Source organism: Ambystoma mexicanum, chromosome 4q, assembly GCF_040938575.1.
Source record: "Ambystoma mexicanum isolate Mex_15411 chromosome 4q, UKY_AmexF1_1, whole genome shotgun sequence".
Taxonomy (NCBI): domain Eukaryota; kingdom Metazoa; phylum Chordata; class Amphibia; order Caudata; family Ambystomatidae; genus Ambystoma; species Ambystoma mexicanum.
In genome coordinates, this window is record NC_090928.1 from 795859961 (window position 1) to 795882270 (window position 22310).

A 22310-nucleotide genomic window follows, 5' to 3' on the forward strand; every position below is an offset into this window, starting at 1 on the left:
ATCTTCTCCTGCCCTGCACCCATCCTTTATCCCTTCCCTTGTTTTGAGATAACTGACTTGCAGAAGAAGCTGCACCCTCCACTATATATCAGTCCACTCTTATCAAGGGAGAGTTCGTAGATTTAGTGGAGCTTAAATAACTGATCCTGCCCCTTCACAGAAGGCAACGTAGGCTGCAGCATCAGCTCTAGTAATTCGGCTGACTACCTCTGCATGTCCTTGCCTCCTATTATTCTATACCACCCCTATTTATTAATTAAATAGATGTTACAAGAAGGTTGCCCCTATCAGCAGATTACCCTTTCAGATACAGAACTACCTGCCTCATTTTATTTAATATTTTTTTTTTAAAAGTCAGGGTTTGGACCCTTGCCAGATGGCAGTTCCTCGCAGATGGAGCCAGAGGTATGTGTATCTGATGCCACTTGGATTGCCGCTTAATCTGTGTTGTACAGTACACATTGGCTAGCATGACAGAATGTACTAAAAGCAGAGTAAAAAGGAGGGCCAAAATGTGCATGAATCCAAATATCACAGCTCACAAAGGCTCCCACAATCTTTCCAAATGTGCGGACATCGTTTTGTAAACCACCTCTGCCACACATGCTGGATGCACTTGAAATCATGTGAGCAAGGTGGGGATATTGCAAGTCACAAAAGGCACATTTCCTGGAATACCTGGATAAAAATCAAACAGCACAGACTGACAAAGCTTGTACCTAAGCAGACTCGTTTACCTCACAAAGGGGCTCCAAAAAATTGATGGGCAATGGTGTCATCACTCCTCTCCTGGCAATGACCTCCCTCCATGTGGCCAGGGGACAGCAGCCACTGCCTGATACTGCCCCTGGGGGTGCTCTATGAAGGAGGATCAATTGGGGGGGGAAAAGACAGCCTCCAGGAGAGTAGCAGGGCACCATCGAGCAAAGCATGGTATTCCCCTTCCTCTCTTGAGGATACTCCATCCATAACCAATGCCTTAATGGCACCTCCCCTCATCCATCCAGGAAGAATTCAGAAGACCTTTTCTCATGATCTGTGTGGAAGTCTCATGAAAACACTGTTTTAGACTCTGCCTGCAAGTCATTCAGAGTGGACTAGACCTTAAAGAAGGATAATGTGTGTCGCTACCTCTTTGCTACAGCTCTTCCTCATTGTGGTTGGTTTTCTAATTTGATACATTGTCTATTTTGGTTTTCTTCTTATTTGTTAAATATATATTTAAAAAACCCAAAAGAAGAATTCCAAGATGGCCGCCGGTGAATCAGGCCGTGAAGTCCTTTAGTGCGCTCCAGGCTGAAATATTAGCGGTCCATCCATCTGTGAATCGGGTGCGGGCTGGGCAAGAGGAGACAGACAGGAGCCAAAAAAAAAATAGAAATACAAAAAAATAAACCCTGCCGATGTTGCCGTTCCATCCCACGGGAGAAGGTGCGGTCCGCACGTTATCAGCGAAATGCCCAAGTGCAAGAGGGGCGCTCGCCAGGGGCAGAGAATGCTGCAAAAGGTGCAGAGCCAATGGCGAGGCATGTGGTGACTATGATATGTAGCCCTCGATTGAGTGGAGTGGAGATAAAGGTGCACACCGCCAGAGGCTTCAGCATGGGGGACAGCGCAGGTTTAACACCTCAGGTGGCAAGCAGGAACATATAGGACGGACGTCGCATCACAGTGACGGAATACAACGAACAAACTGAAGAATATTCCCCCGGTGGCTTAGAGGCAGCACAAAGGTTAGAGGAGGAGGTGGAGCTAAAGCCTAGCGGCCGGAGCCTCGGATGGAGACAGAAATGCCCCAATAAGGGTAAGGAGCAGACACTCGGTACATTTGCTGGTGGTGAGCTACATCAACGCACAGTGAAGACAGAAGAGCAAGGATTCAAGCGACTGGAAAGGGGAAGGTGAGGCAGGTTTGTGACGGTGCCAACGGTAATGGAGTGTAACCAACAGCTGGAATCAGCCGGGTGACCAAGCATCAGGAAAGAGCAGACAACAGTGGGGCTCAAGTGCTTGAGGTAAGATTCTACCAGCACCAGACATAGCTCAGGTCAATCAGAAGTTGCAGTGGATTAACAGACTAGCACCAGATTGGCATATTGCATATGTGCAGATTAGCAGTGAGGGGGACGAGACAAGAATTAAAAGGTTTGCTAATAAAGTGAAGGAGACTGCAGGGAAGAAGGAGGAGCAGCGGCTCAAACAAATATTGGTAAATATTGGCATGTAAGATTGGTGGTTGATAGCAACAGCTAATAAAAGGGATCTGTGGTGAAAGAGACCACCAGTTTACTCAGCACATAAAGGGACTACAAAGTGACAGGATTACATAAAACAGATAACCACTGATTTAAATATGTAGCACTATCTTCCGAATTGTGGGTGAAAATGATGGACAAGAGCAAGCTGGGTTGGTGTAAAAGAAATATAATCTGATGCAAACACAGGAAAGACAATGTACAGTTGAGAAAAAGTATCTAGCCCAACAAAATCGTGGAGTAGCAGAAGAGACTGACCACTACATAATAAAACAAGAGTGTGTAGACAATCGTGTCCTAATGCCAAAATCTAAAGATAAGGGCACCCATGCTAGAAGGAAGCAACTTCAAGTTGAACAGCAAGGACATCTTAAGCGGTGCCGGAAACAAAACGGAGATACAAGAACAGGAAACATTAAGAAAGACACAGCGGAGGGAACAAGGGATATCCCGGAAATTGGTGAATTGGTGTTCAACAAGGAGGACCTCAAAGAATGCTTAAGTGAAATGGAAGGAAAACTTACAGATAACTTTCAGCAACAATTCATGTCACTACGAGAAGAGTTGAGATCCTCATTGATGGAAGTTAAAGTAGAAATGAAAGAGCAGGGTGAAAGAGCTGATGTCACTGATTTAGGTCTTGCAGAGACATAAGAGGAGGTATGGCAGAACAGCAAGCTTTTAGACCAACTTGCGAGAGTCTCACATAACTTCGAAATACAAGTCGAAGATTTAGAGAACCGCTCAAAGAGGTCTAATATCCGCATTAGAAGGTTTAAGTGATTTAAAAACTACAGTTCAACAATGCTTTGGGAATTTGCTGACGGAAGTACTACCGGAAGACATTTGAATTGATCGTGTTCATAGGGTAGGTTCAAGGAGGAGAGAACCTGGCACTAGACCTAGAGATGTATTGGTTGCGGTAACTTTGTATGGATAAAAAGAGTATTCTGCTGGCACCAAGAGCACAAGGGAATGTTGCAGTAAACAAAGTGCACATACAATAGTATCAAGACGTGCCGTGGTGACACTTCAGAAGCAAAAGGGATAGGAGTCAAGTAACACGCGCTTTGATTGCAAGACAGATCCTGTATAAATGGATGTTTCCATTTGGGCTGCTTTTTACCCTGGAGAGGGTGCAACATCGTATAACAACGTGTGAGGAAGGACTGGCATTGCTGAATATCGAGGAAGAAGAGCGGCACAGAGAGACAAGCGAGGCCCTCCTCCCAGCGAGGTACGCGACAATAGGACTGGTCTGTGGTATCAGGGAAGAGTGGTACATTTGAAAGGTCCTCAAGGGAAAGGGCAAGGAGGCGGAGCAGAAGAGGAGGGAGAAGGAACTTCTTAAAAGAAGAAATGTACTATGAAATAGAAACAGAGGTGGGTAAATAATTATGGCTAGTCTAAGGGAAGTCGGGAGCGGAGGGCTGGCGGGGATGTCTTGGAATCTAGGGGAGGTAGTAGGATATTTCTTGGTGGGGATGACCCCAGGTATTTGTCCGGGCCTTCACTTGGGGGATATCTCCCAAGGGTATCATAGGATCGTGGGCCTGGTTCTGGGATGGGGTTCAGAGTGGGGGGAAGGAGGTAGGTAGGGAGGGGATTTGGGGGCAGATGTCTGGTGGATAAGGCAACTATTCCTCCAGGGGAATAATCTGATCATGATAGTGAATATTTTCTGTATGGTATATATTCAAGGTCATAATCATACAATGCTAGGGGATCAAATACCCATGTGAAGCGGGAAAAGGTTGAAGCTATACTTAAAAGGAAAAAGTGGATATCATCATGCTGCAGGAGAAACATTGGGAAGGTAGACAAACTAGTGGGGACATTCTGTATGTTTTCTAGAACAGGGTAATGATAGGACACATTACAGGCATCATTGGTGCGATAAAAAAAACGGACAAGGAGGCAAGATATATATTTTTTTGCTGATGCAAATGGAGCACAAACGAATCACCTTGGCAACGGTGTATGCGCCGAACACAGGGCAAGTGACATTCTTGCGGGAGGACGTAAGTAAGCTGGAGGATTTTGCAAGTGGGGAAATAATACTAACGGAAGATTTTAATATAGCATGGGACCCTAAGGTAGACAGGAATGGAGAGGGGGGAAAGGGATCTGTACTACCCACACAGGTGTTAAAGAAAAGCTTTGAAAATTTTACATTGCGTCATGTATGGAGGACGAAAAGGGATATATACGTTTTCACATATATATCAGTCCATCTCCAGAATATATTATATGTGGGCAACGGCTAAATTAATTGGGGGGTGGGGGGGGGTAAAAGAAATAGAGGTGGGATCTACATCATTGTCGGATCATGCCCTCTAATGGTTCACGTAAGAGATTTGGGACCTCATGTGGGGCTGTGGGCATGGACGTTCCAAAGGGAATTATTGCACGACGAAGGTAGGGGTGAGGAAATAAGAAAAAATAGAAGAGTATTTCACTACTAATAGCAATCAATCGGTCTCACCGGAAGGGACTTGGCATGCTTTTAAAGCGGTTATCCAGGGAGAACTTATTGCACTCAGAGCCCAGCGGGAGAAACAGAGGGCAAAGACAGAAGGGGATCTTGAGGGCCAAGTGCGAGATACCCAAATAGCCATAGCTAATCATAGAGTTAGGGTTTTGTACAATAAATTGATGGAATTAAATAGTCAACTGAACATACTATGGACTCGCAGAGCAGAGAGATCCTTACTGATAACTAAACAAAGGTATTATGTTTGTGCTAATAAAGCGAATAAATTGGGAATAGAGGCTGCAAAGCTGATACAGCGATTATCACAGTCAGATGGGTTGATAGCAACTGAAACTGAGGAAATAACCAAAAACTTCCCCCAATTCTATGAATCATTGTACGTGTCAAGTCACCCTGATAAATCGAGAGATACAACACTACATAGGTGGGATAAATATGCCCAAAATAATGTTGGAGGAGTGAGAGGATCTAGATCGGATTATTAGTGAGGAGGAGGAGGTGGTGGTGGCAGCAGTAAGAGCGCTAACAATAAATAAAGCACTGGGACCCGATGGGTTGCCAGCTGCTTTTTATGAGAAATATGCGAGGCAGTTGGCCCCAAAATTAATGGAACTATTCAATACCATAGTGATAAATGGGGCTGTGACACCAACTATGTCAGAGGCGAAGATGGTGGTTTTTGGTAAACGAGGGAAAGACCGATGAAATGTGGGTCATATAGACCCATCACCTTATTGAATACGATACAAAATTGTTTAAATGCATATTGGTGGAGAGATTAGCGCTGATTCTACCGGAATTGATACATAAAGACCAATCTGGATTTATATTGGGGAACTCCGGGGATGGTTTATCTGGGATACCAAGAAACCATGGGTAAAAATGGATAGGGCAGTGGCTGGATGCCCGCTGGAGGGGGTGTTATGCTGTACAGACAAAATAGGACTTGAAATACGCAGGCTAGCCAGATACTTGCAGTGGTATTTGATATATGGGATCAGCGAATAGAGCTTTGTCCACACACCCATCTCCATTTACTCTGCTATTTGGGAATCTGTAAATCTATACAGGGAAAGTTTAAACAATGGCGGAAAGTAGGATGTATAAAGATGCGCAACATGATGCAGGGAGGGGACGTTTATTTGTTCAAGGATTGCAAACAGCTAGTAGGCCTTTTGGAAAAAGATAACTTGTAATATTATCAACTGAGAAATTGATTAGCTGGGTCAGGGGGCGAGCCGCAGCGGGGAGAGCACTCACCACATTTTACAAATGTATTACTACACATACAGGGAATAGACAAACGGTGTCTAAATTGTACTCGATACTGATGGAAGAAGAGAGGGGAGGGGACAGGCCTGGGGATATATTCACAAATGGGAAACGACCCTAGGGATAGACCTCCTGAGAAATCATTGGGAACATTTATGGAAAAACATCCCCACGTTGTCAAGGTCTATTCAGATAAGGGAAGCATGGTATAGGATTATGCATCAATGGTGTTATACCACTGAAAAATTACATAAAATGTTCCCGACTACTACGGATAAATGTTGGAGGATGTTGAATGAATGGGGATTGGCGCAGTGGTCGAAGTGTACGAAAAGAAGTAATGGAACTATGTTCCCTGCTGGCCTGCACCCACTCCCCACAAACCCCATCACCACGCCCCTCCCACACACAATACAACCCCCCCAAACACTTGCACCTGCCGTTTAAGGGAATGTTCAGTGCAGTGCACTGAAAGTGCAAGCTTCAACTTCTTCCTACACTTTTATTTTAAAACGAAACCATTCCTGAACGGTTTCTTTTTAAAATAAAAAGTATAGGAGCTGTAAAAGGTAATTTAAAAAAGTACAGGAGCACCGCTCCCGCTCACTTCGACCACTGGATTGGCGACATATATGGTGGGATTGCCCAGTTTTGAAGAAGTTCTAGGAAGAAGCCCCGAACTAGATACAACTGTAGACTTTCCCCATAGTAATATGGGCACTTAGGGAATGGATATGTGGCTTGTTTGATCCAGAGAATTGTTTACCCACTAAGGCCCAAAACAAAGCTTTAATTTTAATGGTAATGGCTGCATGGATGGTTATTGCAAGCGCTTGCAAACAGAACATAATCGCCAGGGATAAGAGAGTGGTTAAACTGTGGGGGTTAATCGCATTGTAGTGGATGACATACAACCTCCAGGGGGAACAGGAAAAATTGAGCGGGCAGTGGTTTTGGACTGACTTTCTGAATGGTGACTGTGTACAACAATGGTGTCCACATAACCCAAGGATACTGAATATGTCGTAAGCAGAATATTTGTTGCCTATTTGAACAATTGCAAAATGTAATGTTGACTCTGCCCGGTGTTGGGAAGGGGCAAGTGGGAGGGGGAGTAAAGATGTCCATTTGAAAATGTAAATAAAAATACAATTAAAAAAAAAGAAAAAAACGAACACTTACTTAAACCTTGTCCATGAAGTATCAAGAATGGACTACATTCCCATAACTACAAAGATACTGAGATGAGGACGATGAGCCGAGTAATGCAGAGTGGAAAAGACCAATAGTACAGGCTGCACTCTAGTTGTTGTGCATGCATAACTTTAGCCGGGAGATTTAAACAGCAGCCTCCGCTGAGTGGGGTGCACTGCTGAAAGGAGAACGCTGCTTGTCTTGGTATGGACCGGGAGACCGTGGGGCTGCAGAGAGTGCCATGGGCCCATGTGGCTCAAGGAGGCAGAGAAGAAAACCTGTTATGAGAAAAAACAAGCTGCAGGAATTCCAGAAGCCAGTGCAGTACTCCTCAGCGTTCGCAAGTGTTAAGCGGCAGAGTTTACCTCAGAGAAGCCAGACACAAAGCAGAAGAGCCCAGCAGGAACCGCGTGAGACAGAGAAGCCAAAGAACAAAGGCAGTGAAACTGGGAGGGACGCTGAACGACAACCACTGGCTTGCCATGGTAAGGAAAAAACATGCCAGAAAGAGCCGGTGAGTCCCTTTAAAGGGAAACAGGGACACTGGGCCGTATTGGCAGCCGTGCCACATACAAAAACATTAAAGAAGCAAATAAAGTGCTGGAAAGAGAAGAGGCCAGGGGACAGTTTGTTGAATGGGAAAATAGGAGAAAAGTCTTTCAAATCTGTGTGTGTATGCAATCCACATTTAAGAAAACCCTTGGCAGGATAGTGTACCAGACAGGCACCGTCTTAGATAAAGCAAATAATGAAAAATATCTTATTTGAAAGTGTGTGCAGATCCCACATGAGAAAAGCCCTGGAAGGAGAGTACATCAGGCAGTTGCAAGTACCAGGCAGTTGCAAATGCGTTTAAAGAGTATACCAAGCAAGTGCAAGTGCGTTTATGTGAGAAAGACCTGGTGGAGAAGCATAGCAGGCAAGGACAAACTGAACAGTGTATAAGAAATACATCACTTAAAGGGGTCCCGAGAAGGATATATCAGGATAAGCAAAAGGCTGTCTGAAACCAAAGAGAAAAGGGAGTAAAAAAAAAAAAGCTGGCAGGAGAGTACACCAGGTATCCTAACAAGACTAAGAGCCAAGTTGTTTTGTGTACCAGTTGTGTTGTGAATCAAGAAAAACTCAAGGAACTGAAATCCTTGAATATACCACAGCGGGAAGAGCAACCCAGGGCAAGGGAACCACCCTGTGGTATAAAGAACTCTATCCTTCTGGAACTTGTGTTGGGGTTACCCATTTTTCCTTTTTGAACATTTATAAGCCACTAAATGCCAAAAACCTTACTCTCTTCACCTTAAGAGTTCATGTTGCAAGAATCCGAGTGCCAGAATAGTACTTTGAATGTGGGACAGTTGATTTGGACACTGACCATCACAGACCCTTAGGTTTGGTTTTAGGTAGGGAAACATCTCTAGTGCAGAGACAGAGAGGCATTTCCCCACCCCGTTTTATATATTTTTTTAAAGTTTTTGACCAAAACCATGAACCCCTTGTGTCCTAGTCTCATTCCGGGCTCCTCACAAAGCTCAAATGCTCTCACCAGTCCAAAACGCTCTGCCTCTCCCCAGGTGCCATCATCCTTCCCATCCATTCTTCCTTGGTCCATGAAACTATCAGACGCAGGTGTAGGGGCTATACTGCCCAAGCTGGTGCCCCTGCAAATGCTCCTACTGATACCATTGGGGCTACAAGCATTTGTTCCCTGGGGAACCAGGCAGGCATGCGGCATAAAGCGCCAGCAATACTGCTCCACATGCTTGTCCCCTGTAATGTGCATCCCAGCTTCCCACTGGCGGTTCTATGGAAGAACACCGACAGCAAACATAGGGCGGGAAGAATCAGACCCCGGGTCCCAACCCTCATGACACTCCCTTCAGCTGTTCCATGGAGCTCTGTGCTGCACGGATCTCACGCCCAGCTCAGTAAAACTTGCCGGATACCACCTTCCCCATGCATCACTAATTGCAATATATTAATAGGAGCTTACACAAGCTTAAAGTCTGAGTTATGTTCCCTCTACCCTCCCCCACAAATTGCTCAAAACACCTCAGCAGTGACAGTACCATACTTCCGTGTGACGTACAACCTTAAGATCATAAACGCAAAAGGCGACGCAAGCAGGCCCATCATGATAGATCTTAATTTTAATAAGAATTGTAATTTTGAACCGTGTTTAGCCATTGTGTCACAGACTCCCATAAGGACCAGACATTCAATGTTCTGCTTTGGCCAGGATGATAGCTGGTTAATCATGCTCTTGTCAGACAATTCAAGCAATGAGTGTGCTGTCAGTCTGCCCAAGAATCACTGGTACATTTTTGACTTTTTCGCCTGGTAAATGGTAGGCTAATGAAAAGGGGTCTTGTATCAAGGTTCCAGAAACATCATTTGCTTTAACAGTGAGGCAATCCAGTTGTTAGAATCTTTGGCACACGTAGAGGTGTTTTTTGCTACTGGACACTTTTTTCAACAAAGCTTGGAGTGACCATGTTTCTAATGCATCTTGCAATTGGGTGACCTGAAATTCAGAGATTCCTAAATACAGCTAATTACAATAAATCAGGCAACCAAATGCAGAATATTTGTTGGCAACATATCGTATAATCCTGGGAAGTAAAGAGTTTATAAAGTGATGCTTTCAGCTGTTCTTATTTTAAAAACTCATGTCAAGGTCATGTTGTTAGTAATATGCCAGTAAAAACCAGGATTCGAACTTTGGTTACAAAACGAGTGGCATTCCAAAATGTACAGTGGGAGGGCACAGTCACAAAGGGCAACAACATTTTGTCTTTAGGCCCAGGAGGATAATCTCGATTTTATTAGGATTCAGCTGCCGACCATCATACAACAACCAATGCTCTTCATCAAGGCAGCGAAGAAGGCTTCCCAATTCAGTGTCAGAGCAGTTAACTTACAAAATAAACTTGGGTTTCCTATGACCCCACATTTGAGGAATATATCAGCTCCAAAGCTCACCGGCATCTTTGGGCACCAAATAAAAAGGGCCCAACTTGATATGTTTACACATTTTCATTTGGAAAGTAGCGGATCCATTCCAGGGCATAATCAGATATTATGTCAGGTAGCCAATCCTGACAGAGGTATCTTATACTCCACCATTTCAAACGCAGGGGATAAGAACAGCATTACCGACAAAGTCTAAACTTCCTTGTCTGCATTTTTTTAAGAATTCATCCAATACCGGAATCAGAACCGAATCGATACTCATCTAGCAAGACATGTATTGCTGTAAATTGTTGGAGTTGGGATGTAATAAATTGCTAGAGTACTTTTGAGAGCCAAGGCCGGCCACTGAACAGTAGTTATTCAAAACCAAAAGGATACAGAATGGCTTTAACAGTATATCGATGATTGAATCATTCAAGATTTCAAAGAGATTGGGACTAAAAATTCACTTGGTGATTTATTATTAAATGTGGGTATATGTTGCATAATTCACTCAGTCATATATTTAGCAGCAATAGCCAGTAAAGACTTTTCAGGGAAAGGGGTAGAGCACAGTTTTTACATTAAGATTATCTCACATGAAGATACCACTCGGAAGACGTATTGAATTACAGATGGGCGTTCTGCTGAATTAATCAAAGGGGCATTTGAGCGAACCATCCATGCATTGGATCCCATCTTTCGGGCTAAAATATTAGATTGAATAGCTGTAATTGATGTGAAGTGCTTAAATAGGGAAATAGGACACTCATGAAAGAAAAGAGCAAGTGATTGTGCTTGGGGTGGCTTTAAGAATGACAATTACAAGAAAGGTCTTTCGGGGTAAACTTTGTCAACTTCATTGTGCAAAAGGTTTTTTACCTCAAAAATTGCATGTACAGAGCAATTCAAACTTTGCTAAAGAATCCAAAGAGGTCATATTTTTCCAATATCGTTCAGATTTAATAAATTATTGTTTAGCTCTCTCTCTGTTTGGGGGTCAACTAACGAGGATGAGTTGCATCAACTGATTTTTTGTAAAGACACAATATCCCAAAGTTGATGAAAGATATTAATAGGGAATCCAGAAGCTTTACTCAAGGTGAATCCAAATACACTGTACTCTTAATTAGTTTATATTTAAGTTGGTTCAATAACACCTGGTTTCTTTTTTTTAAAAAAAGGAGGAACTCCAGTTTTAGTTCATCCTTGGACCATAAGGCAATGGGTGTGCCATCATACATGATCTAATGAAATGATCAGACCAGGACCTTTGTAGTGTATCATGAAACAATATAAGATCGCTAATAAAAAACACTGGAAAAAACACTGGATGTAAACAATGTCCTTTAGCATGAGTAACAGACCAGAAAGGCAGCCAGAATCCTGTCCTTTAAAAAATCTTTAAACATTTGCCACAGGCCATTCAAGGCAATCCAACCAAAGATGTATATCCCACACAAATAAGAAATGCTTGAAATCTAGCATCTCCCCGTCTAAGAATCAGTCAAGTCCTTCTATGAACATTTTTGAAGAGACTGGGGGAATAAAGCAAAGCCTTGGTAAATCTATGTTCATCTAGTCTGCATTTGACTAACAAAATCTGCCGACTTATTGCAAGCAAGAAAGGAAAGAGAACTTGCCTCAAAAAAATAAAAAATAAAAATGTTGGATTTTAGAACATATTACAGGATGCATTTATGAAAGTATGAGAAACAGGCCCCACGTGGAGCTGCAGCTAAGTTCAGTTGCTCCTGAGACAAGTCCCCCTTCATTCCCCCTAGAGAGAAGTTATGTCAAGGCCACAGGCACCCGTGCTGTGTCCATTACAGTTAACAGAGTCCAGCTGCAGACGTCGGAGGAACTGGGAATGGAATGATGGGTCCAAGGACGAAGGGTAGGGATGCCTCTGATGAAGGGTGAATTCACGGGAGCAGGGCATGGGATTCTGTGATGCCAAGAGGCCGGGTGAAGATTTAGAGCTCTACTGCTCTCACCTGAAGAGCGGTCATCCTTTTTGAACTGCAGGCCCTGCACTCTAGGGATCAATAAATACGCAAAATTCAAACATGAGTGTTGTGCCCCGATCACATAATTCATGGGCACCTGGGTTCCCAGAGACATATCGGGGGGAGCGGGGCGGGGGGCTACTGGGGTTGTACTGTGATTTGGGACAGAAGGAGCAGAGGCGATGCCAATAAATCTATATACAAGGTCAGGTAGCTGTTTGTGAGTGCCACAGGGTCTGGTATAAAATTAGAATTGTGTATAGGTGTTGTAATATTTATCATGCATAGTTTTGTTAATTGCTGTTTTCCACTATAAAAGATGTACCTTCTTTGGATGGGGCGAGCTCTGTGTTAGTTCTGTTCTGGGGGACAGTCCGATACTGTTGCATGTAATGCAACTTCGTTTTTCTTACAAGGCGTTGCATCGATGATTTGGCCCATTTGAGTTTGTTTTTATCGTTTGGGTCATTCAGCCTACACCAACTCTGCATATGCAAGCATGACTAAGCCATGAAATAGCACAATTCAGGGGTACTATGGTATGGAAAAGAGCCTCACAGTGCCCCTTGAACCAAGTTTGTTATAAAAAAAATGGGCAAGAAAACTGTCAGCGATCACCATCCATAGGGCCTTTCAGGCCAAAGAGCCCCATCCAAGCTTCCACATTCCTCAGAGCAGAGGTATAGGAGGACTGCTATGATTAGGAGATACTACTCACAAAGAACATTGCCAGAGTAATTTGTTCTGCTAGTGGGTCTCTTCCAACTATTAGATGCACCATCTTTAAAACTGTAACTACAGGACGTTTGGAGAAACTGCTACAAAATGCAATGTACAATGGACAGTCTTCGGCCAAAAGAGCAGAGCAGAGCAGACCTGGCATGGTTGTAGCAAACTCTAATTTTGGTCTGCACAGAGAGGTCGGGGGCTAAGATTTTCCCCAATAATGATTGTAAATCATTGGCGAGACGGAATCAAAAGTCGGGAAAGGCATTTTATTACATACCTTTGAACTGACAAAAAATATACCTTACTATGATTGATGTGCCCTCATATCTTCTAATGTTATTGTCTATGTTTGCAGAGTATATCTTTCATATACCCATCCTTTCGTGGCTCTTACTCAAGAGTGCTGCATGGCACCCTCCAAATCCTGTCCGCCCTGTGGCCCCATATCCACCTACCAAGCAATTCAGCATTATTTAATATGCTTATCTATGAGGAGAGAACCACTGCTCACAATGTGGCATTGCCAGGAGAGATTAAGAGCCAGGGTATGATGTATGCACTATAAATTGGCAATAGTATAATTAGTATAATTGAACAACACTGATCTATCAAAGCGTGCACTCGTGAGTGTTTTTATTTAGTGCATTGACCAATTACTTCTAGGGGATTCCACTATGGGCAGCAAAGGGAAATAAGGCAAAGTGTTGTAAGTGATTTGAAGAGGATGGCTTAGTTTGGCCAAGTGGTGAAGCTGGTATTTTAGCGGTTATTAGGTTATTTAGCAATACCCTTGTTCTATTGTTTGTAATTCAGGCCGTAGACTACATCCAATCGCATCACAGCCTTAATTTTACACCATATTCTAATAATTTCTGCATACATAGTTTTCTTTCAAAAGCTAAACAAGTAACCTTCAGTCAAATAAAGGTTACTTGCAAAACATCGAACTACCTGGGTAGTCACCCCAATAGTATATTCGCTATCTTTCCGAGTACACATTAAGAAAAATAAGTTATTCTTTAAGTAGGATTCTTTCTGAAACGTATCTGCAAAGGGAATAGAAGGCAAAGTACACTGATTAGAAATGCATTTTGGCGTGCTCTATTGCACACTGCACAACGTAATCAAAAACAAGTTTGTAAATGCTAAAATGAGTACTCCCCTGAATTAGTCTTTAGTTATTGACGACATACTTCTTGGAATAAAAACATAGTTCTACATATCATTTAGCAATTGATTAGTACAATGCACTCCGATATATCCAACAAACAAGGCATTATTGGCAACATTGTTCAGTTAGTACAGGGAATGCTGCAGAGATGTATGTGATCTCCACAAACAAGTATGATTCTTAGTAGGTCTGACCTGGAGTTTCATTCTTTCAGTGTTGATAAAAGAATTACTATTACATCAAGGAATAACACCAATTCGAGAAAAAGACTTGGGCACGGTTTGAGATAAGAAATATTTCTAGCACTACATCCCAAAAAAGGCTTACTTTCTATAAACTGCCATCCTCTACTAGAACTAAACCCCCTATTCGAATAGGAAAGAAATGAATGGCAGTTCCAAGTCTACTATGTTCTAAATTACTGTGGGGGCCATATAGCCATACAAATTACTACAGACCGCGACCAGTCCAGCATTTATTAGGGGAAAATTAAACGTTAATATTATGCATCAGAGAACGAAGTGTGTGTATTATTAACACTGTCACAATAATCGTTACTATGTTGACTAGGGGTCGGGGAGAGTGTTTTACAGTTGAATGTGTTAGGGTGGGCGGAGGGGTGGGGAGATGAGGTATCCTTCAAGATGTTATTACCCGGCCTTGTTTTCAGGCAGGCAGGCCATGTAAACTGTGTATTACTTGCTATGCAAATACTTAGATAGAGATGGCAAACGGCAGATGACAAGTTCTTCGTAACTCCTGGGAGCCAAGGCTGGTGGTGGAAGATGAGCACTCCTGAATGCTCTTCTAATTCTCTCATTGAGAGAACCCCTCTGATCAACATTGCCAATATCCCAAGAACTCGGTGTCTCCTGTACCTAAAACATGAGATGGGGCTCCATGAAGGACATAACTGTACCAGAGAACTACCCGAGCTGGGGGCAGGAGATCCATCAATGAGAAAATCTCCATCAGCCAACACCACCCTTCGGTATGCTGAGGAAAGTCAAGAAATGGTGCAGCGAGCTGGGAAACTGAGACTTCATTGGTTAGAGAACCTCCTCCCTGACATTAGGGGAGGATTATAGTATGAATGGACTGTCCTTCACATGCCACCCAGAGTAACTCCCTTAGTAGGACTTATTGGTCAACAGGTACTCCTTGCACTTGTAGCCCATTGACATTCCATCATTGATTGGAAGATTGGAACAGACGGGCAAGGGGACCAATTAGGATTGGTTTTGTTTTTCAAAAACGTTGGATTATCTGGTAAAATTAGAGTGTGAGATGGAGAATCACCAGATAACCCCACACTAGATATCTGCTTGTGGGTTTTCTTAAAATAAATAAATAAATAAATAAATTGCTTGCTGTAGCACTCAGGACGGTCTCCTTTGAGAGACAGTAGTGAGTGGGAGACAAGTTAGTTGAAGGAGGAAGCATTTGAAGTGGGTAGCCATGTGCCAGTCAGACAGTGTCCACACAAATTAAGATCCCCTGGGTGATTTGTGTGAGTGGACCAGGTCCTTTCCCACCAAGTGGAAGTCCCAGGGCAGAGCTTGCCCGAGCACAGGGAGCAGGGCCACAGAGTATGACGAGTGTCCAGAGAATCAGTACGAGGGTGTCTCCACCTCAGAGTAAAAGCCAGAGGCATAGAAAGGATTGCCCAACAAGTGGGGCATACAGCCAACTCAGTTGGGGTCACTGTAGGGATATTAACATCTAAAAATGCCCATACAGCGATGCTGAGTGGGCATTTACAGATTTTGAATGGGCCTTGCCTGCTCAGGCCCTACCCAGTTTACACCTCTGGTAAAAGCCCTTGTCGAACATGGCCAGCACTTACAAACTCATCATAATTGTATAATGGGCTGGACTGGATGTGCTGTTCACACAGACATGGGACCACTTCAGATGTCTTACTATCAGATACAGTTGTCTGCTTTTTTCAGTGTTTGGAAAAGCTTGCCTTCATGCATTATGTGGCATTATGCTGTTCTGGAGAAAATAAATGGGTGGCATATAAGCAAACCGCTTTGAAAGTTAGTCTTAGCTTTCCTTCACAAATTAACCAATCCAGTGTGTTGTGGATTTAATATGTATAAGGAAAGTTTGGAACTTTTAACATAAAAGGGTTACTGGAGAAAAAGGTGCTCCCACAAATGTCACCATCCATTTATTTCTGCCTAATGGGCAGCCCTTCACTTGGACCCCTCCCCCCTGAGGCTATGCCCATTAGAACTGGTAATGGGTTGGCTGTGGCTCTTATCAGCTAATAGTTGAACCACTGCACCTAAGGAACAACGGAATATACCCTTGAAAGGAGGCCTGAACATGCGGATACAAACTTGTAAGAGGAAGCCCTACCTCATTTTACCGAAGCCTTAGAACTCGTCTGAATTCCTTCTTTGTAAACCGCTCTGTTGCTTCCCGAAGCTAGGACCTTGCTCAATACAATAATAATTCCAGGCAAGAAATGTCACTAGGCGCTAGGAGTGATGAAGTCTTCGGTACTGACAGAAAATGCATCCAACAAGGTAAACCTCTGCCATTTCAGGCAGTCCATGCTTCAGTGGAGCCAACTGCTTTCAGTGGCTCCCTATAAACTGCTGAAAACCATAGGCTGTCCGGAGGAACTTTCTGGCAAGCTATTATGATGCTAGTGGAGCTAAATAGGCTGGACCTACACAAAAAAGGCATGGCAGTGGCTCTGCTTTTCTACAGAGTGCCTAAACAGAAAAATGACCACAACATATATTTAGGTGGCTGAAGGTGGTTGATGTTTTCAAAATTCATATTTAAAAAGGTGTGTGTCATGCATTATGGTAAGACAGAAGTCACAAATCCGTTTTCGAACTGCTTCTCAAGATTGCCACACGTCTGATTTTATGTCCATCGCAGACTTCACTAGGTCTCACAGCTACATAGATCAAAGCAAACTTAAGTTTCTTATTTACTTTGTCAACATAAAGGGGATTCTTTTCCTTATACCACTGGACTCCTTGAGTTACACTACCATGCAAAGTGAGAGTTTGGCCTCCCAACTGAAATCGTTTAATAACGTGAACCTTTGAGGTTTTGGAACCGATGCATTAGCTGCTCATTCGCAAGGAAATAAAGAACACTTAAGTCGCAATATTGGTGAAATTGATTATTTATAATATAATACAGAATATAGTCTTAGTTGCAGACTGTGGGTAATTGTTGCGTACTTCTGGGCTTTGCAATATGGGGTATGTAACTGAAGTCTTATTTATAGGCGAACTAAAGTTGTTGCAGATGCTTGAGTTTTAGCTTCAAACTCTGTTTGAGACCCTACGTCTGGAAATGAAAAAAGAATCCTTCAGCATTTCCACAGGAATGAATGCCAAATGCATCAATCATTCTCGACAACCAAAATGTTTAAGGTTCTCTGTAAACCTCTATGAAGTTTGAAAACAATCGTATTTCAAAGTTTTCCATTCTATTTTCAAACACCAACACATGGCTGCAAAGCATGTTTATTCTCAGTACAGAGCCATTTGTGGTTTACAGCCTTTGCATTGGGAGGGCAATACGACTGCTAAATGGGTGCTGTCAGAATCTATTTCTAGCCAATCAGGATGATGTCCAATTAAACAGCTGTCCGCTCAGTTTTAAAATAAATATGGAAACATTGCAATGGGTTTTCTCTTCGTGCTAGAACACCCCTTTTTCATTTTAGAAATTATGACTGCCGTGAAATCCAATGCGTTTGTATTTTTTACCTTAATGCGTAAGTGCAAACATATAACATAAATAAGTGCAAAATTGCAAACTTCACCTCGGGGTCTTCAACAAGCGTCACAACTCTTCCAGGCTAAGGAAACAAATAGAACAGTAAAGTATTACATTCACACACATGCACAGGTCAGTTTCGGTAATCGCGAATTTCAAGACGAATTAATAAGCAGCACAACTGGAAAATACATCCAAAGAGTCTATTGCATATGCTGCTGTTCATTAACACAATCATAGGCTTGTATAACTCTACCTTAAGGATTGGACAATGATATTATGATCATTTTTTAGATCTACTAATGAGTATTTCCCCCAAATTGATGTTGTCCTCTTTATGCTGCCATTTACGTGAGTAGATTCAAATGCCCAAGACTCATGTTTTGTGGTAAGGTCATGGCAGATGGACTTTCTTGTGGTAGGAGAATAATTGGGAGACTTACAATAGATTAACATCTTCAAGTGATAGGTTTTTAAATAATAGAAATTAATATATTTTTTTTTAAATTGCAACATAAAGTTAAGGACTCTGTCCTCACTTAAATGGCACGACCAAATATTTCAATTTCTAAGTTCCATATATTTACATCTTTCCAAAACGAAAGGTTAAAACTGGAACATAAGCACTTGGATACATTATATTTAGTTAAATATGCACAGGTAGAATCGTTTATCAAACTAATTTCTATTTCAAAATAATACATCTGCTAAAAAACCTCAGACAATTCCCACATTTTGTTATAAAGACTAATCTTTTACAGGATTTTCAGTTCTGTGCTATTCTAACAATGGAAAATATTCTTTCACAAAATGTCCAAGATATCTGAATCTAAGGTCTAATCAAGTGGCCATCTGATTGCCCTTCGAGGCCAGACTATTCAGACTGAAAGCTAGCAGGAATGCTCAAACATGGATGATCCTTGCGGTTTGTGTTGCGTCATTAAATATCATTAACCTTTGAAAAGTTTGTAAAAGTGAGATTTTTGGTGCCACTACAGATTATAGGGCCTGCAAATCAACTGTACCAAAAACCCTAGAGTGGAATAATAATAAGTGGGATGCAATGCACAACTTGATTCATGTTGATTAATTAAAAAGGGACTTGGGAAATTGACTCTTGCATGACAATTGCATCTACCCTAGAAATTGTATGTTAATTAGGCCTTCTAATAGCTGTAAATCATACGCAAGAGAAATAATGAAAATGCCTTCAGTGATCGAGCGAACGGTTTATACTGTAAAGCCTCTGTTATGAAACATAGCAAGATGAAACTGTGAAAATGGGTATAAACCAACAGAAGCAGCCAATAGTGGTGATTTTCAGGTCGGACAATTGTATATTACTTCCATCTTTCTGTTGTGGAATTGGTAGCAAGGCCTATAAAGGGCAAATCTTTCTATATCTTATTTTGGAGGGTCTACTTTAGGGTTCTACCTTGCATTAAAAATTATGCTGAAATAACAGTTCTGATTTTTAAACTGCTCTCTGGATCATTGGTAATGCCCACATATGCTTTATTCCATTTCTTTTACAGTTTGAAAGGATGTTTTAATGTAATATAAGAGTAGCACGCTTTTCTTTATCCTGTTCAGTGAAAGTTTAGGAAGTGTTTTGGGTTTACTATACTTTTAACATATAGATTACATTTACAGACAGGATCCAGAGTTACTGATCAGACCGTTTTCTTAGCTGCTATTAAAGTGCTCAGCTTTAAAATATATTAGAAAGCTAGATAGCCAATGGAGAAATTGCTTGAAATCTACCTAAAATCTTAAGATTTTGGTGGAAAGAAAACCAAGAAAAAGGAAAAAAATGTAAACATGCCAACAGTAACAGCAAAAGAATAGGAAAGGTGTCCCTGAACCTCCAGACAACCTGGGAAGAAGAGAACAAGTGATCAGAAACCCAAATGAGAGGTACTATAATGATTACAAATCAAGCAGCAGGAAAGGCCAAAAGGGAGAGCACCTTGAATAGAGAATAATAAGCATGCCAAGGTGGCTGCAAGTGTCCTAAATACTGCAAAGAATCGAGTTCATATTCAACACCTGCATTGAAAAGAAACAAGGAGGTGTTGGATGACGGCCTTAAGGGTCAGTGCTCGGATAGCACAATAGGGTGGCATTCGCAAGTTAGTATATTCATGTGAAAAAGAAGAGATGGAAACAAAATAAGTGCAGGGGCTGGTGGGCGAGTTTGGTCATTGCCCCCTTTTTGGTGCATGGCTACACTCACTCTCTTGCTCTACTCCACAATAATCCTTAGCAGAAGATGGTCCCAGGAGACATTCTACGAGGACAAACCTGATAGAGAAACACCTACAGGGTTCAAATTAACTCAAAAAGGTGTAGACTTGAGAGGTAGAATAAAGTCAAGATGGGCTACGAGCCTGGGGTTTCTCTCAACAGGACCCAACGTTAAGAGCCCAAATGTTCATAGTCTTCAAGCAGGACAAACTGTCCAAGCCCCGCCATTTTCTAAAAACAGTCCAGCAATTGAGCACCCAGCTCTCATATTAATCCTCTTCATTGTTGCTTCTTGGGTCAAATATAGTCACCATCTGACACTGGGTTGTTTTCCTTAGGCTACTCTTTATGCCTACCAGCAAGAACAAATTATACCCACTTGTCTTTGGGGAAACCCACAATTGTTACCAGCAAGAATTTCTACCCCCAGTTGGTGGGCCTGTTCGAATCGAGTAATTTTTACTATCAAAAAGGTAGATCCTCCAGTGCTTGAGCCCATTACAAACTAGTTATTTCTCTGTATCACAGACTCCTACCAGAGTGTGGGTTATAGCACCTAGCAGGCAAGTAGCACTCCTTTGCTTTGTACTTGCTGGCTCATGTTCGAATATGAGCTGCATTTCTCGGTCCTGTGGAGCCTGTTCTCCTAGGACAGAAGCTGCAGTTCCCAGCCTCTGTGTAGCCTGTCCTTCTCTGCCAGTCTTGAGTCATGCACCAAGTTTCAGATCTCAGTAACCTGTCACTGCTTGCTCCCTTCCAAGCTTTTCATCCTGCTCTTGCTGTACCACCTCTCTGGGTTACCATTTTAACCCCAACTGGATCTTATTTTCTAGGTCCCATTTTATTCTTCTTCCCCATCACCTAAAGTACTCAATGTACAGGATTGTTCAGGCAATCTACCCATTAAGGCAGCGTTCTCTGATGGAGGATTCTTGGATTGCCTGTCCACTACTAAACTTTGTTACACTGGCCCCACATGTCCATCTCAATGGCCCCATTGTTTCTCTGAATGCAGACAACAGTTGAAACCCTTGGTCCGCCATCTTGCAATCTGCAAGAAGCTCGCTTAGCTTTGAGGGGCTCCAAGCTCTGTCTCAGTGTACTCTCAGGTACTCGGTCTTCCTCCCAGCATAATAAACAGGGTTTCAGAGACACTCGTCCCCACTGTTCCCATGTGATGGGTGAGCTCTTCCAATCCCCTCAACATTGCAGTGATCCTTTGGTGCAAAATTACGGCATGAGCTGCTATCCCTCACCAGTGCTAGATGGACACATGCAGACAGCCACCTTGACTATGGCTACCTGAAATAAACTACAGTCAAAGGGGGATTGGATGAAACGAAAAACAGTCACAGCTCATGTTTTTAATGCTTGGCTGCTAAGAAACGGAAGCAAAGAAAAACAAAAGGTTTAATGGCCACACTGGCCACCCCAGTATTCCACCCGTACCCCTTTAGTAACCAGGAGAATAATGCTGACAGTGCTGTGCTATGAAGACAACAAACTTAACTTGTATTGCTTGAGCATTACACGACTTCTTTTGTGAACTTGGGTGTACCTAATGCCGTGGAGTTCTTGAACAATCTCTGGATGCACGTACAGGTCTTGGAAATGTTGTCAGAGGATTTCAGTTTTGGACTCCTACTATGCTATATTCCTGAATCGAACTGCTCCGCTTAGCCTACTCTAAATACCTAACAGTGCTTATGTAATCTATAGCCTGAACAAATGTTTATGAACTTGAACAGCTCTCTCTTAAGGAGCCACTAATCATTTCTGGCAAGAGGTTTCCCCTATACTCACCTCTATCCCAGTTTGGGCACTTTGAATGGTGGGAACTACAAGTGGCCTCCTGCTGTGCCTGCCCCATGTGGAAGCACTGGATGCTATTCAGAATTTCATACTGTGAGAACCCATCTGTAAGTGGAAACCCTTGAGCAGCTTCCCAGCATGCGGATGAATCTGTGAGAGAAGGGGTTTGAGTGGCACAGCGGCAGGGGTCACCTACTAATCTTTGGCTAATCTTCAACGGGGAAGAGGGTTCAATTGGTCAACTCCGCACAGGACCAGTCCTGATCTTTCACAGAGGAATTGCACCCTTCTGGCTACACCCTGCGGGTGTCTTGCTGTTCCATTTGCTGGTTGTCATGTCTGACTAGGAGCAAAGCAGAAATTGTGCGTGAACTGCTAGGAAAAGAGAAATGGCTCCTTCTCATCCCTTTCTCTCCCTCACT

General features: G+C 42.6%; 1 protein-coding gene across 3 annotated transcripts in view; it reads right to left on the reverse strand.

The window, feature by feature from the left end:
- CHAC2 (ChaC glutathione specific gamma-glutamylcyclotransferase 2) overlaps positions 1–22310 on the reverse strand; it is a 307511-nt gene that overhangs the window by 149023 nt on the left and 136178 nt on the right. For 2 of the 3 annotated variants that reach the window (XM_069608364.1, XM_069608365.1), the window contains exon 2: positions 17876–17911. The exons of the other annotated variant lie outside the window; for it this stretch is intronic. In XM_069608364.1, coding sequence (XP_069464465.1) covers positions 17876–17911 — 36 coding nt within the window. The remainder of the gene's footprint in view (positions 1–17875; positions 17912–22310) is intronic. 3 annotated transcript variants of the gene reach the window in all.